An 18,247-nucleotide genomic window follows, 5' to 3' on the forward strand; every position below is an offset into this window, starting at 1 on the left:
TTATATATATTTAAGGACGTTCAAGAAAAAATCATTAAAATATTAATGGAAAAATAATGCTCTATACATTATGCCGAGAGGAGAAGCGATGAAAATCTGGTATCAGTTTTTATCTTCAGTAGTCGAGTTTTCTTTTTCTTTAACTTCAGGTTTTTTATGGCTTGAATCTTCTGGATTAAAATATATTGGATCTAGAGGTTCAAAATGACTTGGTTTTTCTGATTTTTTATGGCTTGGATCTTCTGGATTAAAATATATTGGATCTAGAGGTTCAAAATGGCTTGGTTTTTCTGATTTTTTATGGCTTGGATCTTCTGGATTAAAATATATTGGATCTAGAGGTTCAAAATGGCTTGGTTTTTCTGATTTTTTATGGCTCGGATCTTCTGGATTAAAATATATTGGATCTAAAGGTTCAAAATGACTTGGTTTTTCTGATTTTTTATGGCTTGGATCTTCGGGTGCTACGGGTAAGACCTTGGATGGTACTACTATTTTGGATGTTCTTAATACATCAAGAAGGAAATTCTCTACTGAACTAACAACACCATCTACCATTTTTTCGGAAAGTTTTACACTTCTACCTTTTTCTATAGAACCTAAAAGTTTTTTTATTTCAGCTGCATTATGACACATTTTCTTTTTCTCTTCCTCTGTTTTTAGTTTATCTACCTTAGCAGACATTTCCTCATCTAATCTTTGTTCAACCCAAAAATATTTCTGTGCTTGTTTGCAATATTCTTCTGTTAAAATGTTTTCCATTACAATCAAATTAAGACGTCTTTTTATTCTGCTAACACAGTTATTCTTGGATTCGTCGTCAACAAATTTATATCCATACTTACCTTCATATTCATTAAGAATTTCTAATATCTTTTCAGTTTTCTCAATTTCTAAAAATAGTTTTGCTTTATCAGCACCATTTGGCAATAATTTATACAAAATGTCATTTGAAGCATGAAACTCTACATCTCCAAGTTTCTTAACTTCTTCCTTAACTCCGCCATTCTTCAAATGATCATATGTATATGCATAAGGTAAAGCATTTTCTGTTTTTAAATTTAGTCCCTTCTTCTCGGCTTCCTTCATGCATCCAGCTGCGCACTTAAAAAGTGCGTATATAACAAAAATTTGGATTTGCATAAATGTATATATATTCATAGCGAACAATAAATTTGTTCCTTAAAAATTTAGGAATTCGCAAATAAAAATAAATTTATTATTTTCTAAAAGCAAATGTGCTAAAATAATGCAATGCACTTATACGTATGATTTATTTTATTTATAAACTTTCCGGGCGTATGTAAAAATATATAATACACAGTAATAAAATTAATACAATAAAATATAAAACTTTTATTCGTTTAAAGGAAAAATATTTTTTTTAAAATTCGTTTAAAATTTATATTTTCCTATGGTTAAGAAAAAAGTTTATGTATTACACTCTTATATATATAATAAGATATGTAGTTTTATATTGATGTATCCCCTATTTCGTTTAAATTCTTAAGTGAATCTTAAAATTTAAAATAAAAATAAAATTTTTTTTTTTTTGTGTCATAAATTAATTACAATTTAAAAAAAAAAATAAAAACACATTAATTTTTTTTTTTTTTTAAGTTTAAATTCTTAATTTATTATGAGTTCTATTTCAACATATATTTATTTTATATATATTATTCTAGTTTTTCCAAAAAAAAAATAAGCTCAAAAATGCGAGCAAAATATATAACATTTTTCCTTTATATATTTCTGAACTAGATATATTACACTTGTATTTTTCTTTATGATATAATAAAATTGTGCATTAAATGTCTGCACTTCGTTTTAACTAGATAAAAATAATATATAGTTTATAAACAATTGGAAAAGGAAAAAATTCCTTTACAAATACAAATATTACTATTTTTTTGATTCCATTTTCAGTAATATAGTAGTAAATAACTAGGTTAAATAAGAAATAAAAGACCTTATTGCTCTTTTTTCATTTTTTATTAAATGAGTGCACTTCGAACTTACTTTAAAAATTCTTAAAAACATAAAATTCAAGATTAAAAAAACTCAAAGAAATGCAATAAAATATTATTTTGTTAAAAAATAAAATGCATTATGAAAAAAGTAAAGTTAAATATACTATACAAATGTATCAATATATTCTTAATGAAAAACTACACATTATATAAGTGAAATAAAAAAAAATTCAAAAGTTCTCTGCACATTTATATTTTCTGTGCTGCTTTAATTCAAACTGAACATAAATATGTAAAAAAAAAAAAAAAAAGAGCAACGAAAAGAGAAAAAAAGTAATTTAACACGTACGACATATTATATATTTTAAAAATTGTTAGGAAAAAACTTTAAATTATTGAATGAAAAATAGTGATATACACATTATAAGTTGGCTTTGCAATCTAAGTTATGAATCGGTTTTTCTTATCATTAATCGAGTTTTCATAAGGGGGTTCACTATTTTTATGAGGTTTGTCTTCATGTTTTTCGGGTGACTGTTTACATTGTACTTTTTTTGGATTATTTTAAAACATCTAAAAGGAAGGACACAAGTGTAGTAACATTATTGTATATCATTTCTTCTGAAAGTTTTATACTTATACCTTTTTCCAAAACACATATGAACCTTTTAATTTCAGATTTATTTTTGCTCATTCCTTTTTTCTCCTAACTTTTCTGCTTATTTAGAAAAAGAGCCATTTCCTCATTAACTCTTTGTTTAATCCAAAAAAAATTCTCAGCCTGCTTGCAATATTCTTTTGTTAAAACATCTTCAATTACAATAAAACTCAGGCATTTTTTTATTTTAATGATACAGTTATTCCTGTATTCGTCATCATTAAATTCATACCCATACGTCACTGGAATTTATTCAAAAATATATAAAATATTTCCAGGTTTCTCTAATTTATAAAATATTTTTCCTTTATCAGCACCATATATTAATAATTAGCACAAAAAGTCAGTTGATGCATTAAACTCTACATTTCCAAGTTTTTTAATCTCTGTAACTTGACCAGTCATCATATAATCATACAAGTAGTCATAGGAAAGCTTTTAATAATTATGAAATGTTACCATTCCATTATGTCTAGTATTAGGTGCTCTGAATTTCCAGCTGCACATTTAATAATTGCGTATAAGAGGAAAACATGGATTTGTAAAAAGGTATGCATATTCTTGGCTAACAATAAATTTGTAAAAGAAAAATTAGGAAGAACATGAATCAAAATAAATTTTTTTTATTTAAGAATATTAAGCAAAATTCTCTAAAATAATGCACTTAAATGTTTTATATGTGTACACATTCTGCAATAGTAGGTAAATAAATTAACTAGAATGCAGCAATAAATTTAAATGATAAAATAAAGACTTCAGTATTTTAAAGAAATAAAATATATTTTTAATATTCTTAAAATTTATAATTATTCATGATTTATGAATAGAATTCATTTAGATGAAACCATAATATGTAAATTATATATGTTGTTCCATATTTCTAAGCCTTGTTTCAATTGTAAAATATTATGTTTAGTAATTTTTGAAAGGAAAAAAAAATGATTTTCTTTTTTATTATGAATTAATTTTCATTTTTTTTAAAAAAGCAAAAATGAATTATTAACTTTTTTTCTTTTTATATTTGAATTCTTAATTATTGTAAGTTTTTTTATTCCATGATAGATGCCTATTATATATATTATTATGGTTTCGCTAAAGATATATTCTGAAATATACTAGTAATGTAATTAACATTTTTCTTTTAAATGGATAGTTCTAGGCAAGTAAAATTATATCAGTACAGTTACTGTATAGTAAAATAAAATTATGCATTAGATATATCTCCTTCACCTATTTATAGACAAGAAAATATATCCTTTATAAACAATTAGAAAAGGAAAACATTCCTTTATAAAATGCAAAATTACAGTTATATTTCTTCATATCGTTTAAAAGCACTTCGAAAAGGAAAAAATTCCCTTATAAAGACAAATAATTACTATTTTTTTTGTTCTATTCTTATTATCTTACTATATTTCTATATTAAACAAGAGATATGAGAAATCTATAACTCTTTATTTTTATTAAATAACTACAGTTCACTTCAACTTAAGTTACGAATTCATAACATAAAATTCACAATTAAAATGACTCAATAAGATATTCAAAAAAAATATATGTGGTTAAAAAAGAATGTATAATGAATACATATCAATTAAATACAATTCAAAAGAATAAATTTATTTTTAAGGAAAACTCACAAATTATAGAAATATGGACTATAAACATATGTCAAATATTCCATAAATTTGATATTTATAATATCTTCTCAATGAAGGTTTAACCGTGTATTATACATGTTTAAAAAATAGAGATATACAGATATAAAAAAAACTATTTAACCCTCACAATTATTTATGTAGTTTAAGACGTGTTAGAAATAAGTTTAAATTATTAATAGGATACTCGCATTATATATATTATTCGGAATGGATAGGAAAGGAAGAACTTGCATTCCCTTTTCTTGTCAGTAGTTCTGTTACTACCTGGATCTTCTGGTTTAATGGGTAAACTTTAGGATTGTAAAATTATTTTTTACTTCTTATTACATTATTGAGGAAGTTTTCAATTGTAATAACAGTACTGTCTTTAATTCAATCTGGTAATTTTATATTTCTTTTTCTAAAATACATAAAAGTCTTTTTATTTCATCGTCGTCATTACCCATTATCCTTTTACCTTCATCAGTTTTTTGCTTATCTACCTTAACGGACATTTCCTCATCTATTCTTTGCTCAATCCAAAAATAATTTTGAGCTTGTTTGCAATATTTCTCTCTTAAAACACCCTCAATCACGATTGAATTAAGACACTTTTTTACTCTGTTAACACAGTTATTCTTCGATTCTTCGTCAACAAATTTATATTCATACTTTTTTTCAAATCCTCGTAAAACTTTTAAAATATTTTCGGTTTTCTCTATTTCACTAAATATTTTTTTTTTTATTAGCACCATGTGGCAATAATTGATACAAAAGGTCAATTGATGCATTAAACTCTACATTTACAAGTTTCTTAATTTCTTCTCTAAGGAGGCCACTCTTATAATAATCATTTGTATTCGTAGTTCTTATCACCCACTCTAACTGTTATGCGCTCCTCTATGTTAGATTCTTCTTCGTTCATGCATCCATCAAAGCACATAAAAAGTGCGTATATGACGAAAATATGGATTTGTATAAACGTTTATATATTCATAACTAATAATAAATTTATAGATGGAAAATTATCTAGTATGTAAATAAAAATAAGTTTATATACTAAAAGTATTCCAAATTCTCTAAAATAATGCACTTATTGATGCGTTATATTATCTATAAACTATAGAGTACTTAAAAAAATATATATGCTATTCAGAGATAAAAATTTCTATAGTATAATACAAGAATTTCAATAGATTATAGGAATAAAATATTTTTTATTTAGTTGAAAACTCATTCTTTCATAATTAAAAGAAGGGTTCATTTATATATATCAGTATTATATATATATTGCTAAATTAATGGTTTTATATATTAATATATCCCTTTTAATTTTTGTATTTAAAATGGTATGTTTGAAAAATTTTGAAAAATAGAATAAAAAAAAAAAAAAAATTCATTATTAATTTTTTTGTGCCTTTTAAATTTAAATTCTTAATTATTATAATTTTATTCCTTAATAGATGCCTTTAATATAAATTATTCTTGTTTTACTAAAGATCAATTATGCTGAAATACTCCAGCAAGAGATACAACCATTTTCTCTTTTGAATAATTTTTTGTAAGATTCAAAAATTATAGCTGCATTTTTTCCTCATAGTAAAAAAAAAACTACGCATTAATTATATTACTTCACTGATTATTAAGAGAAATATAGAGTTTATAAACAAAAGAAAAAAATATTTTATAAATATAGAAAATTTAATTTTTTTTTCATCTAATTTATTTAATATCTTTTTATATATCTTGGTCAAAAGAGAGAACATATCATATATCTACTTTTTTTTATGCATAAAAAAAATACATTTTCACGTTAACATAAGTTACGAATTAGTAAAAACGTAAAATTCATAATTAAAAGGAGTCATAAAAAAATGCATTAAATTATGTAGTTAAAAAAAAATGATGCACGAAGAAAAAAGAACAATTAAAAGAACTATACAAAATTATAAATTTATTTTCAACAAAAAATTGCATAATATATATATGAATTAAAGTGCCTCAAAAGATCTATCCTCATCCATATTTTCCGTATCGCTTTAATGCAAAGATAAAAATAAATTATGCATAAAAATTGGAAGAGAACATAAGAGAAAAGCATCCTTAAGTACAAATAATTATTCATACATCTTAAAGCGTGTTACAAAAATATTTGAATTATTAATAGAAAAATAGTGGTGTACACATTATAACGAGTGATTTGGTTATCCCAGTAGTGAGTCAGTTTTTCCTATCAGTAATCGAGTTTTCTTTAAGGGATTCATATGGTCTACGTGGTTGATCTTCAGGATTTTCGGGTATTTTCATGGGTTCTTCATTTATGGTTATTCTTAAAACATCAAGAAGGAAATCTTCAATTGTAATTATGGTATTTTCAATCATTTCTTCAGAAAATTTTATATTTTTATCTTTTTCTAAAACACTTATAAGTCTTTTTATTTCGGTTTCATTATAACAAATGTCTTCTTTCTCCTTCTGACTTTTTTGGTTATCTATCTTAAGGGACATTTCCTCATCTACTTTTTGTTCAATCCAAAAATATTTTATAGCTTGTTCGCAATATTCTTCCGTTAAAATACCTTTAATTACGATTAAATTAAGACGCCGTTTTATTCTACTAACACACTTATTCCTGGATGTGGTATCCTTAAAATTGCATCCTTCCATCAATTCAATTTGTTTAACAACATTTAAAATATTTCCAGGATCCTCCATCATATGAAATATTTTTGCTTTATCTGTACCATACTGCAATAAATAATACAAAAAGTCAACTGTTGCAAGAAATTCTATATTTCCAAGTTTCTTAACTTCTTCTTTGACTGGGCCAATCTTCAATAGATCATATTTGTATACATGAGGTGGGGAATTTTCTGAATTTAAACTCTGTTCCTTTGATTCACCGTTCTTCATACTTGCAGAGGCGCACTTAATATGTGTGCATAGGACGAAAAAGTGGATGAATAAAAAGGTGTATATATTCATGACGAACAACAATTTTTTAGAAGAAAAATTCTCTAATAAATAAAAACAACTGTTTTATTTTCTGAAATTGCTCAAATTCTCTGTAATAATACAACTATATGTGATATTTCTATAATTATTCCACAGAAATAAATAAAATATATCTAATAAACATCCATTAATTCTTATAATAAAATATAACTTCAACAGATTAAATGAAATATTTTTTAATTTATTTAAAATTTAGATTCTTTTTGAATTAACAAGAATTTTCATTCATACATAATAGTATAATATAAAATGCTAGACTAATTGTCTTATGTTAATATACCTTGTTTCTTTCTAGTTGTAAAATAGTAACTTTTAAAAAATTTTGAAATAAAAAAAAATATATATATTTGTGTTCATAAACTTTCCTTTTATTAGAAAAAAAACAAAAACGAAAATACATTTTTAATTTTTTTGTTTTTAACATTAAATTCTTAATTATTCTAACTTCTTTTATTGCACGATACATTCCGTTTATGCATATTATTCCCTTAACAATAAACAAAAAATTTCAAACAAAACATATAATATATTCCTTTTACATAATGATTTCTAAGATAAAAAAATAAGTATATTTTTTCTATATAATATAAAAAAAATTGGTATTAAATATACCACTATCACATACTACGAATTAAAATATATATTTCATAAACAAAAAAGGAAAAACCTTTTTTATAAATACAAAAATTGCAATTTTTTTGCTTCTATTTTGTTAAATACTAATTATATAACTAATTTAAATAATAAACTATTGAAAGCTTTGATTTTTTTTTTTTTGTTCTATAACTTCCATTTTACTTCAAAATATGTTTCACATTCATAAAAATGTAAAATTAAAGACTACAAACGCAATAAAATTGTGTAATTAAAAGAAAAACATGTATAAGAAAAAAAATATTAATTAAATATACTACAAATGTACATATTTATTTTAACCAAAAAAATTATACATTATATCAATGAACTACAAATATACATCAAACGTTGTATCTCCTTGATATTTTTTTTAATCATTAATGCATTTTTAAGAAAACATCATATTCATAAAAAAGAGAAGAGCGAATATATGAGAAGTTTACATTAAAACGGATTATTTATATAATTCCAGAGATGTTAAAAAAAATTTTTTTTAAACTAATACAAAAATATATAGGAAAAAATTAATACATGTGGTTCTACAATCTAAATCATAAATCAATTTTTCTCGTGAGTAGTCGAGTTTTCACTGGGGGCTTTATTTGGTTTATGCACTTTGCCTTCACTCTGCTCGCGTGCATTTTTAGATGGTACTTCTTCTTTGGGTATTCTTACTAAATCAAGAAGGAAATCCTGAATTGTACTTACAATGCATTCAATCATCCCTTCTGATAGTTTTAAGGCTTTAGCTTTTTCTAATTTACTTATAAGATCTTTTATTACAATTTTATTAAGGCACATGCGATCTTTCTCTTCCTCACTTTCTAGCTTATCTACCTTAACAGACATTTCCTCATCTGTCCTTTGTTCAATCCATAAAACTTTTTTAACTTCTTCGCAATATGCATCATCCGTTAAAACACCTTCAATTACAATAAAATTAAGACGCTTTTTTATTCTATTAATACATTTTTCTCTGGATAATTTATCCTTAAAATGATATCTATACTTGCTTTGAAATCTGTCAAGACTGCCTGTAGTATAAAAATTTTTGTCTATCATATTATGTGTTTCTTTTTTACCTTTATAGGGATACTTAAAGTTATACATAGCATCAAGTGTTGCATGAAACTCTACATTTCCAAGATCCTTAACTTCTTCTCTAAGTGAGTCACTCTGTAAATTCTTATATTTGTATTTATAGGGAGGATCATATATATAAGTTACTGTTGTTGAATTACCCTTCTTAGTAACAATCCTTTTGGTCCAGGGACCAGAACACTTAATAAATGCGCATAAAATTAAAAATTGGATTTGTAAAAACGTATATATTTTCATGCCCAATTATAAACTTTTGGGAAAATGTTTTGGGTTAATATTAATAAAAACAAATTTATTATTTTCAAAAATTGAATGAATGCTCTAAAATAATGCATCTACTGCGATATTATTATAAATGCTACATAGCAATAGATAAATTATATCTAATATACCTTCGCTAATTCATATAATAAACCTCTATTTCAAAAGATTAAATAAAATATTTTTTAATTCGTTTAAAATTTAGATTCTTTCATAATTTACAGAATAAATTCATTTATAACAGATTTATATAAATCGCTATATTTGTACTTATATATTAATATATGTTGTTATTTTTTTGTAGTAAAATAGTATGTTTAAAAAATATTGAAAACAAAAAATATGTATTTTTATTTTTATTAATATTTTTCTAAAAAATAAGAGAAATACATTTAAAATTTTTTTATTCTTTTTAATGTAAAGTTCATAATTATTCTGATTTCTTCTATTACATGATGCATACCTTTTATATATATTAATCCCATTCCACTAAAGAACAATTTGCTATTAAAACATACAGTATTTTTCTTCTAAATAAGTATTTTTAAGCTAAAAAAAAATATATATTTTTTTTTTGTATAGTATAAAATAAATAAGCATTAGCTATACACCCTTCGCCAATTACTAAGTAAAATATATTGCTCATAAACAATAATGGAAATACTTCTTTTATAAATAAAAAAAGTTGAATTTTTTTGATTCCATTTTGCTTCATATGTAAATGTATATCTAGTTTAAATAAGAAACTACCAAGAGTTTTGGTTTTTTATTTTTTTTTAGTGTATAACTGCAATTTTACTTCAACATATATAACAAATTCATAAAAATATAAAATTAAAAATTAAAAAGACATAAAAATAAATGAAATAAAATATGTAAATTAAAAAATAAAAATAATGCATAAAGAAGTAAGTTCAATTATATATTCTACAAATGAATAAATTTATTTTCACAAAAAAATTTCAAATAATATAAATGAACTACAAATATACATCAAACATTCTACCGCTTAGATATTCCTTTAGACTCATTAATGCATGTTTAAGGAAACAGTATATATATAAAAAGAAAGAAGAGGAAATATTTGAGAAGTTTATTTTAAAACGAATAATTATTTATATATTCTCATACGCTTAAAATTTTATTTTTTTAAATTAATAGAAAAATAAATGGGTACAAAATATTACGTGTGGCACTAGAGTTTAAATTACAAATCAAATTTTCTTATGAGTAGTTGCGTTTTCTTTGGGGTGTTCATTTGGCTTATTATGTTTGCCTTCTTTCTTTTCGTAGGCATCTTTAGATGGTAATTCTCCTTTGTACGTTCTTACTATATCAAGAAGGAAGTCCTCAATAGTACTTAGAGTGTTTTCAATCATCCCTTCTGATAGTTTTAAAGCTTTAGCTTTTTCTAATTTACTTATAAGGTCTTTAATTTCAACTTCATTACGACACATGCGATCTTTCTCTTCTTTACTTTCTAGCTTATCTAAGATAACAGATATTTCCTCATCTACCCTTTGTTCAATCCATAAAACTTTTTTAACTTCTTCGCAATATTCATCATCTGATAAAATGCCTTCAATTACAATAAAATTAAGACGCTTTTTTATTCTACTAATACAGTGTTTTTTAGATATTTCATCCTTGAAACTATATTCATACTTCTGTTGAAATCTTGAAAGGCTACCTGGAATGTAAGCTCCCTTCTGTATCATATCAAATAATTCTTCTTTAGATATACGAAGATACTTTAAGTTATACAAAGCATCAAGTGTTGCATGAAACTCCACGTTTCCAAGTTTCTTAACTTCTACGCTAACTGGGCAACTCTCTATGTTTTTATATTTGTATTCATAGGGTGGATGATACTCCACATGCACTGTTGCTATTCCATTACGCCAAGTAATATACTGTTTGGTCCAGGGTACAGAACCGCCCTTTATAAGTACAAATCTTATGAAAATTTGGATTTGTAGAAACGTGTATATATTCATGGAGAATAAAAAATTTTTGTAAAGAAAATATGGGTAAACATAAATAAAAATAAATTTATTTTTTTCAAAAATTAAACAAATGATCTAAAATAGTGCACCCATATATAATATTTTTATAAATATTCCTCAGCAATGGATAAATTATATCTAAATTTATTAATTCATATAATAAAATGCAACTTCAAAAGATTAATGAATATATTTTTTAATTTGTTTAAAATTTTGATTCTTTTATAATTTACTAAATGTTCCATATAAAAAAGAATTATATAAATCGAGAGATTTATATGTATGTGCTAATATATTTTGTTTCTTTCTAGTTGTAAAACAATATATTTAAAAAATTTTGAAAAACAAAATAAGAAAAAAAAAACAAAAATATATTTTTAATTTTTTTTCTCTTTTTAAGTTAAAATTCATAATTATTCTGACTTCTTTTATATCACGATCCATTCCATTTGTATATATTATTTACATATTAATAAAGAACAAATTACTATCAAAACATACAATTTTCATTTAAATCAATATTTCTAATTATAGAAAATAGTAAGCATATTTTTTCTGTATAATATAAAAAAAATACATATTAACGTTTCCCCCTTAACCATTTACTAAGTAAAATATATCATTTATCAACAAAAAAGGAATGACTTCTTTCATAAATACAAAAATTGCAATTATTTTGCTTTTATTTTGTTTCATATCTGACGATATATATATTTTAAATAAAAAACTACTGAAAGTTTAAATTTTTTTCTTTTTTTAGTGAATAACTACCATTTTACTTTAAGATTTGTTACAAATTCATAAAAATGTAAAATTAAAAAGACAAAAGAAATAAAATATAATCAGTAATTTAAAAAAGAAGGTGCATAAAAAAACAGCAATTAAATACAATGCAAATGAATAAATTTATTTTCACCAAAAAATTAAACATGATACAAATAAACTACAAATATATATCAAATATGCTACTGCTTTGCTATTTCTTTTTTACTAATTAATGCATGTTAAATGAAACAGTATATCTATAAAAAAAGAGGAGGGAATATATCAAATTATTAAAATAAAACAAATAATTATTTATATATTTCCAGACGTTAAAAAACAACTTTGAACAATTAATAGAAAAATAGATGGATACAAATCATTATGTGTGGTTTTACAATTTAAATCTTTAATCAATTTTTATTATCAGTAGCCGAGTTTTCATTCATCGATTTAGTTGATTTATTTTGTTTGTTTTCACTCTTTTCGTGTGAGTTTTTAGATGGTACATCTTCTTTGGATGTTCTTAATACATCAAGGAGGAAATCCTCAATTGTACTTACAATGCATTCAATCATCCCTTCTGATAGTTTTAAGGCTTTAGCTTTTTCTAATTTACTTATAAGATCTTTAATTTCAACTTTATTATGACACATTTGATCTTTCGCTTCCTCACTTTCTAGCTTATCTACCTTAACAGACATTTCCTCATCTGTCCTTTGTTCAATCCATAAAACTTTTTTAACTTCTTCGCAATATGCATCATCCGTTAAAACACCTTCCCTTATTAAATATGTAACACGCTTTATCATTCTATTAATACAATTTTCCTTGGATATTTCATCCTTAAAATTATATCCATACGTGCTTAAAAATCTTAGAAGACTACCTAGAAAGTAATAATTTTTTTTTATCATTTCAAATATTTTTTTTTTACCTCTATAAGGAAACTTAAAGTTATACAAAACATCAAGTGTTGCATGAAACTCTACATTTCCAAGATCCTTAACTTCCTTTCTAAGTGCGCCATTCTGTAAATTCTTATATTTGAATTCGTAAGGAGGTTCATATACCACATGTACTGTTGTCCATCCATTACGAGTAGTAGTATACTGTCTGGTCCAGGCTGAAGAAACGAACTTCATAAGTGCAAATGGTATAAAAATTTGGATTTGTAGAAACGTGTATATATTCATGGCGAATAATAAATTTTTTGGAGAAAAATTAGGGAGAACAATAAAATTAAATTATTTTCAAAAATCAAGCAAATGATCTAAAATAGTGCACCCATATGTAATATTTTTATAAATATTCCTCAGCAATGGATAAATTATATCTAATATAAATTTATTAATTCATATAATAAAATGCAACTTCAAAAGATTAATGAATATATTTTTTAGTTTGTTTAAAATTTTGATTCTTTCATAATTTACAAAATGGTTCATTTATAACATAGTAATATAAATCGCTAGATTTGTTGTAATATATTAATATATCTTTTTTCTTTTTAGTTGTAAAATGGTATCTTTAAAAAATTTTGAAAAAAAAAAAAATAAATAAAATATATATATATATTTTATGTTTATTATCCTTCCTATTTTTTTAAAGAAAAACAAAAATACATTTTTAATTTTTCTTTTTTTTTTTACTTTTATCTTCTTAATTATGACTGCTTTTACTGCACAATGATGCCGCTTATATATATTGTTCGCGTTTTATGTAAAGAAATAGTCTAGCAAAATATAAAATTTTTTATTTTTTTTAATAGTCATATCTGAGCAAAAAATTATATCTATATATTTTCTGTAATGTATAATAAAATTACGCTTAAACTATTCACCATCATCTATCACTACGTAAAATATATCGTTTCTAAACATATAAGGAAAAAATCCCTTTATAAGCACAAAAAATTCATTTTTATGACTTTTATTTTGTTTAAAGTCATACTATATATCTACGTTAAATAATAAATAACAGAAAGTATTACTCTTTTTTTATTTTATTTTTTTATTTTCATTAAATACGGTTTACATCAATTTAATGTGCAAATTATTAAAAATGTAAAATTAAAAATTAAAAATTAAAAATTAAAAATCACAAAACGAAATTCACCAAATTTTATATGGTTAAAAAACGAGGTATCGTGAAAAAAGTACAGTTTACATACACTCTATAAATGTATAAATCTGTTATCTATATAAAATTACGCATTATATGAACAGACTACAAAAATACGTCAAACGTTCTACAACTCTGATAGTTTCTTCATATCATTAATGCACGCTTACTAAAACAAAATATCTTTAATGAAAAAATCAAAATATATGAGAAAAACATACTTTAAAATCGATAATTATTTATATATTTTAAAACGTGTTAAGAAATTTAAATTAATAGAAAAATACGGGTGTACACATCATTATAAGAAAGCGTGATCATCCTATATATTTAAGAATCTTTCTTATTACTAATTTAATTTTCATTAAAAATTCCACATGCTGTACTGCTCTGGAGCATTCATCTCATTCATGAAGTCAAAGTCTGTATCTATCATGGATGTTCTTAATACATCAAGAAGGAAGTCCTCAACTGTATCTACAGTACTTTTTATCATTTCTTCTGATAGTTTTATACCTCTACCTTTCTCTAAAACATTTATAAATTTTTTTATTTCATCTTTATTTTTACACATTTCTGATTTCTCATCATAAGTTTTTTCCTTATCTACCTTAAGAGACATTTCTTCATCCACCCTTTGTTCAATCCAGAAATATTTTTGAGCTTGTTTGCAATATTCTTCTGATAAAGTACCATCCTTTATAATAAAATCAAGACGCCTTTTTATTCTACTAATACAGTTTTCCTTGGATACTTTATCAATAAATTGATATCTGTACTTAAATTCAAATTCTCGAAGATGCAATAAAACGATATCAGTGTTATTTATTTTATGCAATAACATTTTCTTATCTGTGCCAAAATGCAGTAAAACATACAAAATGGAAATTGAAGTATCAAACTCTACATCTCCAAGTTTCTTAACTTCTTCACTAATTGGGCCAATCGCCAAATGGTCATATGTAAATTCATACGGAGATTCAAATTTGTGACATGCTGTTTGCGTTGAAGCATCATAGGAATAACTGTTCTCGCATCTAGCAATGCACTTAAGAAGTGCGTACAGGACAAAAAATTGGATTTGTAAAAAGGAATATATATTCATGGAGAATAAAAAATTTTTGGAAGAAAAATTCGGGAATAAGTAAATAAAAATATATATTTTATTTCCTTAAAATTAAGCAAATGCTATAAAATAAAATGCCTATTATGTAATATATTTATAAATGTTCTACAGTAATGCATAAAACGTTTCCAATATACATTCATATATTTTATTTATATTAATAAAATATAGTAACTTCAACAAATTAAAATATTTTTTAATTTATTTAAAATTTAGATTCCTTTATAATTAACAAAAATATTTATTCATATATAACATCAATATATAAAACGCTAAATAAGTGGTTATATATTAATATATCTCAATCATTTTTAATTGTAAAATAATATGCTCGAAAAATTTATAAAAAAAAAATATATATATATTTATATATATATATATTTTTGCAATCATTTACTTTTTTTAAAAAAAAAAAAACAAAAATACAATATTAGACTTTTTATTTTGTAAATATAAATTCATAATTATGACTCTTTTTATTTTACCATAGATGCTAATATATGTTATTCTCGTTTTCTAAAGAAAAACGTGTTCATAAAAAATAGCAAAATACATAATTTTTTTCTTTTAAAAAGATGTATTTCTACTAGAAAAGTTATACCCCTATTTTTTCCATATAGTATAATGTAATTAAAAATGAATTATATCCCTTTCACTCATTACTACTTAGAATATATCGTTCATTAACAATAAGGAAAAAAATCCTTCATAAGCCAAAAAAATTGAATCTTTTGGCTTTCATTTTGTTTGATGTCGTACTAATTAATATACATTAAAAAATAAATAGCAGAACGTACTATTTTTTTTTTTTTTTTATTAATTACATTTTACATTAACATAGATTACGAATTTTTAAAAATGTAATATTTACAATTAAAAGAAACAAAGGAGGAATTCCTTAAATTTTGTGTGGTTAAAAAAGGATGTATAGTTAAAAAAGTTCAATTAATTACACTAAAAAAAAGTATATATTTTCAAGGAAAAATTGTACATTATATAAATGTACGATAATAATACATAAAAAATTCAACACATCTGAAGTTTCCCTTTCTTCTTTAACGCAAGTTTAAGAACACAAAATATATATATATATAAAAAAAAGACAGAAGTGAAAATTTTACTTTAGAACGGATAATTATTTATATATTTTAATAAGAGTTAGCAAAAACACCAAGTTATTGATAAAAAAATAGTAGTGTATACATTATTTGGAGTTATATAGCATTCAGCATCTGCAATCAGTTTTTTTTATCATATATGGATATTTCGTTGGGGGGTTTACATCATTTATGAAGTGGAAATTCATTTTATTTTGGGAGAATCTTTGGATTCTTCTTTTGTGTTGGGTTTTCTTAATAAATCAAGAAGGAAGTCCTTAACACAACTTACAGTATTAGCTATCATTCCTTCTGATAGTTTTATGCTCCTACCTCTTTCTAATTTGCTTATAAGATCTTTTATTACAACTTCATTTTTACACATTTTCGTACTCGCGTCGGTACTTTTTTCATTGAACACCTTAATAGACATTTCCTCAATTACTCTTTGTTCAATCCAGAAATATTTTTGTGCACGTTTGCAATACTCATCTGTTAAAATACCTTCAATTACAATAAAATTAAGACGCCTTATTATTCTATCAATACAGTTATTCTTGGATATGTTGTCCTTAAAATGATATCCAAGATGTCTCATAAAATAATCAATAGAGATTTCAATATTTTCATAGCATATTTTTAAAAATAGCTCTTTCTTGCTTGTACTACCTTGTATGCCTCTATTATAAGACAATAATGCTTTAAACAAAAAGTCAGTTGATGAATGAAACTCTAGATCAACGAGTTTCATAACGTCTTTTCTAACAGTACCATTTGGCAAATGTTTATAAATTAATTCATATGGTCATTTTGCTGTGTTACGCCTTGTTCTCTTTTCAACATCAGGAGGATAAACTTCCTTTACGCATTCCGCAGAGCATATAATAAATGCTTGTATAACTAAAATTTGTACTAGTAAAAAGATATATATATTCATGTCAAACAATAAATTTGTAAAAGAAAAATTATGGAATATCTTAATAAAAATAAATTTATCATTTTTTAAAAATTAGTAAATGCTCAAAAATAATTCAGTAAAATATTTATAATATTATTTATAGATACTGCACAGCAATATGTAAAAAAGTATATAAAATATTCAGCTATGAATTTGTATAACATAAAACAACGTAATTGCTTAGTTTAAAGAAATGAAATATTTTTTCTTTTGTTTAAAATAAATATTCCTTTACAATTAACAAAATAAGTTCGCATATGTATAATAATATAATATAAAATGTAAGATATATATTTCTACATTATGTTACAATAGTAACATAGATCTTGAACAAACTTAAAACAAATTTTTTTTATTATAAATTAATTTCTTTTTTTAATATAAAACCAAAAATATACATAATTAAATTTTTTCTTGTTAAAATTTAATTGTTATTTATTATTACTTTTTCTATTCCACGATATATTCCATTTCTCTTTATATTATTTCCGTTTTGCTAATGAAATAATCTGATACATATAAACATAACATAGAACATTTTACATTTATGTTGTTAATGCTAAACTTTAAATATTATAGTTATATTTTTTGCTAATAGCATAAAAGAATTACTTATTTATTATCACCCATTTACTTATTAACAGATCATATATACCATTTATAAATTATTAAACTAGGAAAAAATAACTTTATAAATATACAAAAAAATTCAATTTTTTTACATCCATTTTTTTTAATATTATAGAACATATCTAAGTTAAATAGAAAACTATTTAACCCTATAAATTTTTTTTTTTTTCCCATATAAAAATATTATAGTTTACTTCATCATACGCTACGATTAACTAAAAACACGCGATTAACAACTAAAAAGTCTGATAATCAAATATAAT

At 23.3% G+C, this 18,247-nt stretch overlaps 8 protein-coding genes and 1 pseudogene across 8 annotated transcripts, besides 1 other annotated feature; all 9 read right to left on the reverse strand.

Annotated features, from left to right (window-relative positions):
- Window positions 1–102: 102 nt before the first annotated feature.
- On the reverse strand, window positions 103–1,089 carry PmUG01_14016600 (gamete antigen 27/25, putative; the record flags this gene model as incomplete). Its single annotated transcript, XM_029007710.1, has 1 exon — window positions 103–1,089. The coding sequence occupies one exon, from the start codon at window positions 1,087–1,089 to the stop codon at window positions 103–105; it is 987 nt and encodes a 328-aa protein (XP_028864072.1).
- Window positions 1,090–2,416: 1,327 nt separating this feature from the next.
- On the reverse strand, window positions 2,417–3,036 carry PmUG01_14016700 (annotated as a pseudogene).
- Window positions 2,417–3,036: a sequence feature (gamete antigen 27/25, putative, pseudogene).
- Window positions 3,037–4,675: 1,639 nt separating this feature from the next.
- On the reverse strand, window positions 4,676–5,059 carry PmUG01_14016800 (gamete antigen 27/25, putative; the record flags this gene model as incomplete). Its single annotated transcript, XM_029007712.1, has 1 exon — window positions 4,676–5,059. The coding sequence occupies one exon, from the start codon at window positions 5,057–5,059 to the stop codon at window positions 4,676–4,678; it is 384 nt and encodes a 127-aa protein (XP_028864073.1).
- Window positions 5,060–6,488: 1,429 nt separating this feature from the next.
- Window positions 6,489–7,181, reverse strand: PmUG01_14016900 (gamete antigen 27/25, putative; the record flags this gene model as incomplete). The annotated part of the gene is made up of 1 exon (XM_029007713.1): window positions 6,489–7,181. One exon carries the CDS (start codon window positions 7,179–7,181, stop codon window positions 6,489–6,491), a length of 693 nt encoding a protein of 230 aa, XP_028864074.1.
- A 1,296-nt stretch (window positions 7,182–8,477) lies between these two features.
- On the reverse strand, window positions 8,478–9,257 carry PmUG01_14017000 (gamete antigen 27/25, putative; the record flags this gene model as incomplete). Its single annotated transcript, XM_029007714.1, has 1 exon — window positions 8,478–9,257. One exon carries the CDS (start codon window positions 9,255–9,257, stop codon window positions 8,478–8,480), a length of 780 nt encoding a protein of 259 aa, XP_028864075.1.
- A 1,238-nt stretch (window positions 9,258–10,495) lies between these two features.
- On the reverse strand, window positions 10,496–11,278 carry PmUG01_14017100 (gamete antigen 27/25, putative; the record flags this gene model as incomplete). The annotated part of the gene is made up of 1 exon (XM_029007715.1): window positions 10,496–11,278. One exon carries the CDS (start codon window positions 11,276–11,278, stop codon window positions 10,496–10,498), a length of 783 nt encoding a protein of 260 aa, XP_028864076.1.
- Window positions 11,279–12,462: 1,184 nt separating this feature from the next.
- PmUG01_14017200 (gamete antigen 27/25, putative) lies at window positions 12,463–13,194 on the reverse strand (the record flags this gene model as incomplete). The annotated part of the gene is made up of 1 exon (XM_029007716.1): window positions 12,463–13,194. One exon carries the CDS (start codon window positions 13,192–13,194, stop codon window positions 12,463–12,465), a length of 732 nt encoding a protein of 243 aa, XP_028864077.1.
- Window positions 13,195–14,537: 1,343 nt separating this feature from the next.
- On the reverse strand, window positions 14,538–15,278 carry PmUG01_14017300 (gamete antigen 27/25, putative; the record flags this gene model as incomplete). Its single annotated transcript, XM_029007717.1, has 1 exon — window positions 14,538–15,278. The coding sequence occupies one exon, from the start codon at window positions 15,276–15,278 to the stop codon at window positions 14,538–14,540; it is 741 nt and encodes a 246-aa protein (XP_028864078.1).
- A 1,323-nt stretch (window positions 15,279–16,601) lies between these two features.
- PmUG01_14017400 (gamete antigen 27/25, putative) lies at window positions 16,602–17,147 on the reverse strand (the record flags this gene model as incomplete). The annotated part of the gene is made up of 1 exon (XM_029007718.1): window positions 16,602–17,147. The coding sequence occupies one exon, from the start codon at window positions 17,145–17,147 to the stop codon at window positions 16,602–16,604; it is 546 nt and encodes a 181-aa protein (XP_028864079.1).
- Between the last annotated feature and the right edge of the window lie 1,100 nt (window positions 17,148–18,247).

This window comes from Plasmodium malariae (assembly GCF_900090045.1).
Source record: "Plasmodium malariae genome assembly, chromosome: 14".
Taxonomy (NCBI): domain Eukaryota; phylum Apicomplexa; class Aconoidasida; order Haemosporida; family Plasmodiidae; genus Plasmodium; species Plasmodium malariae.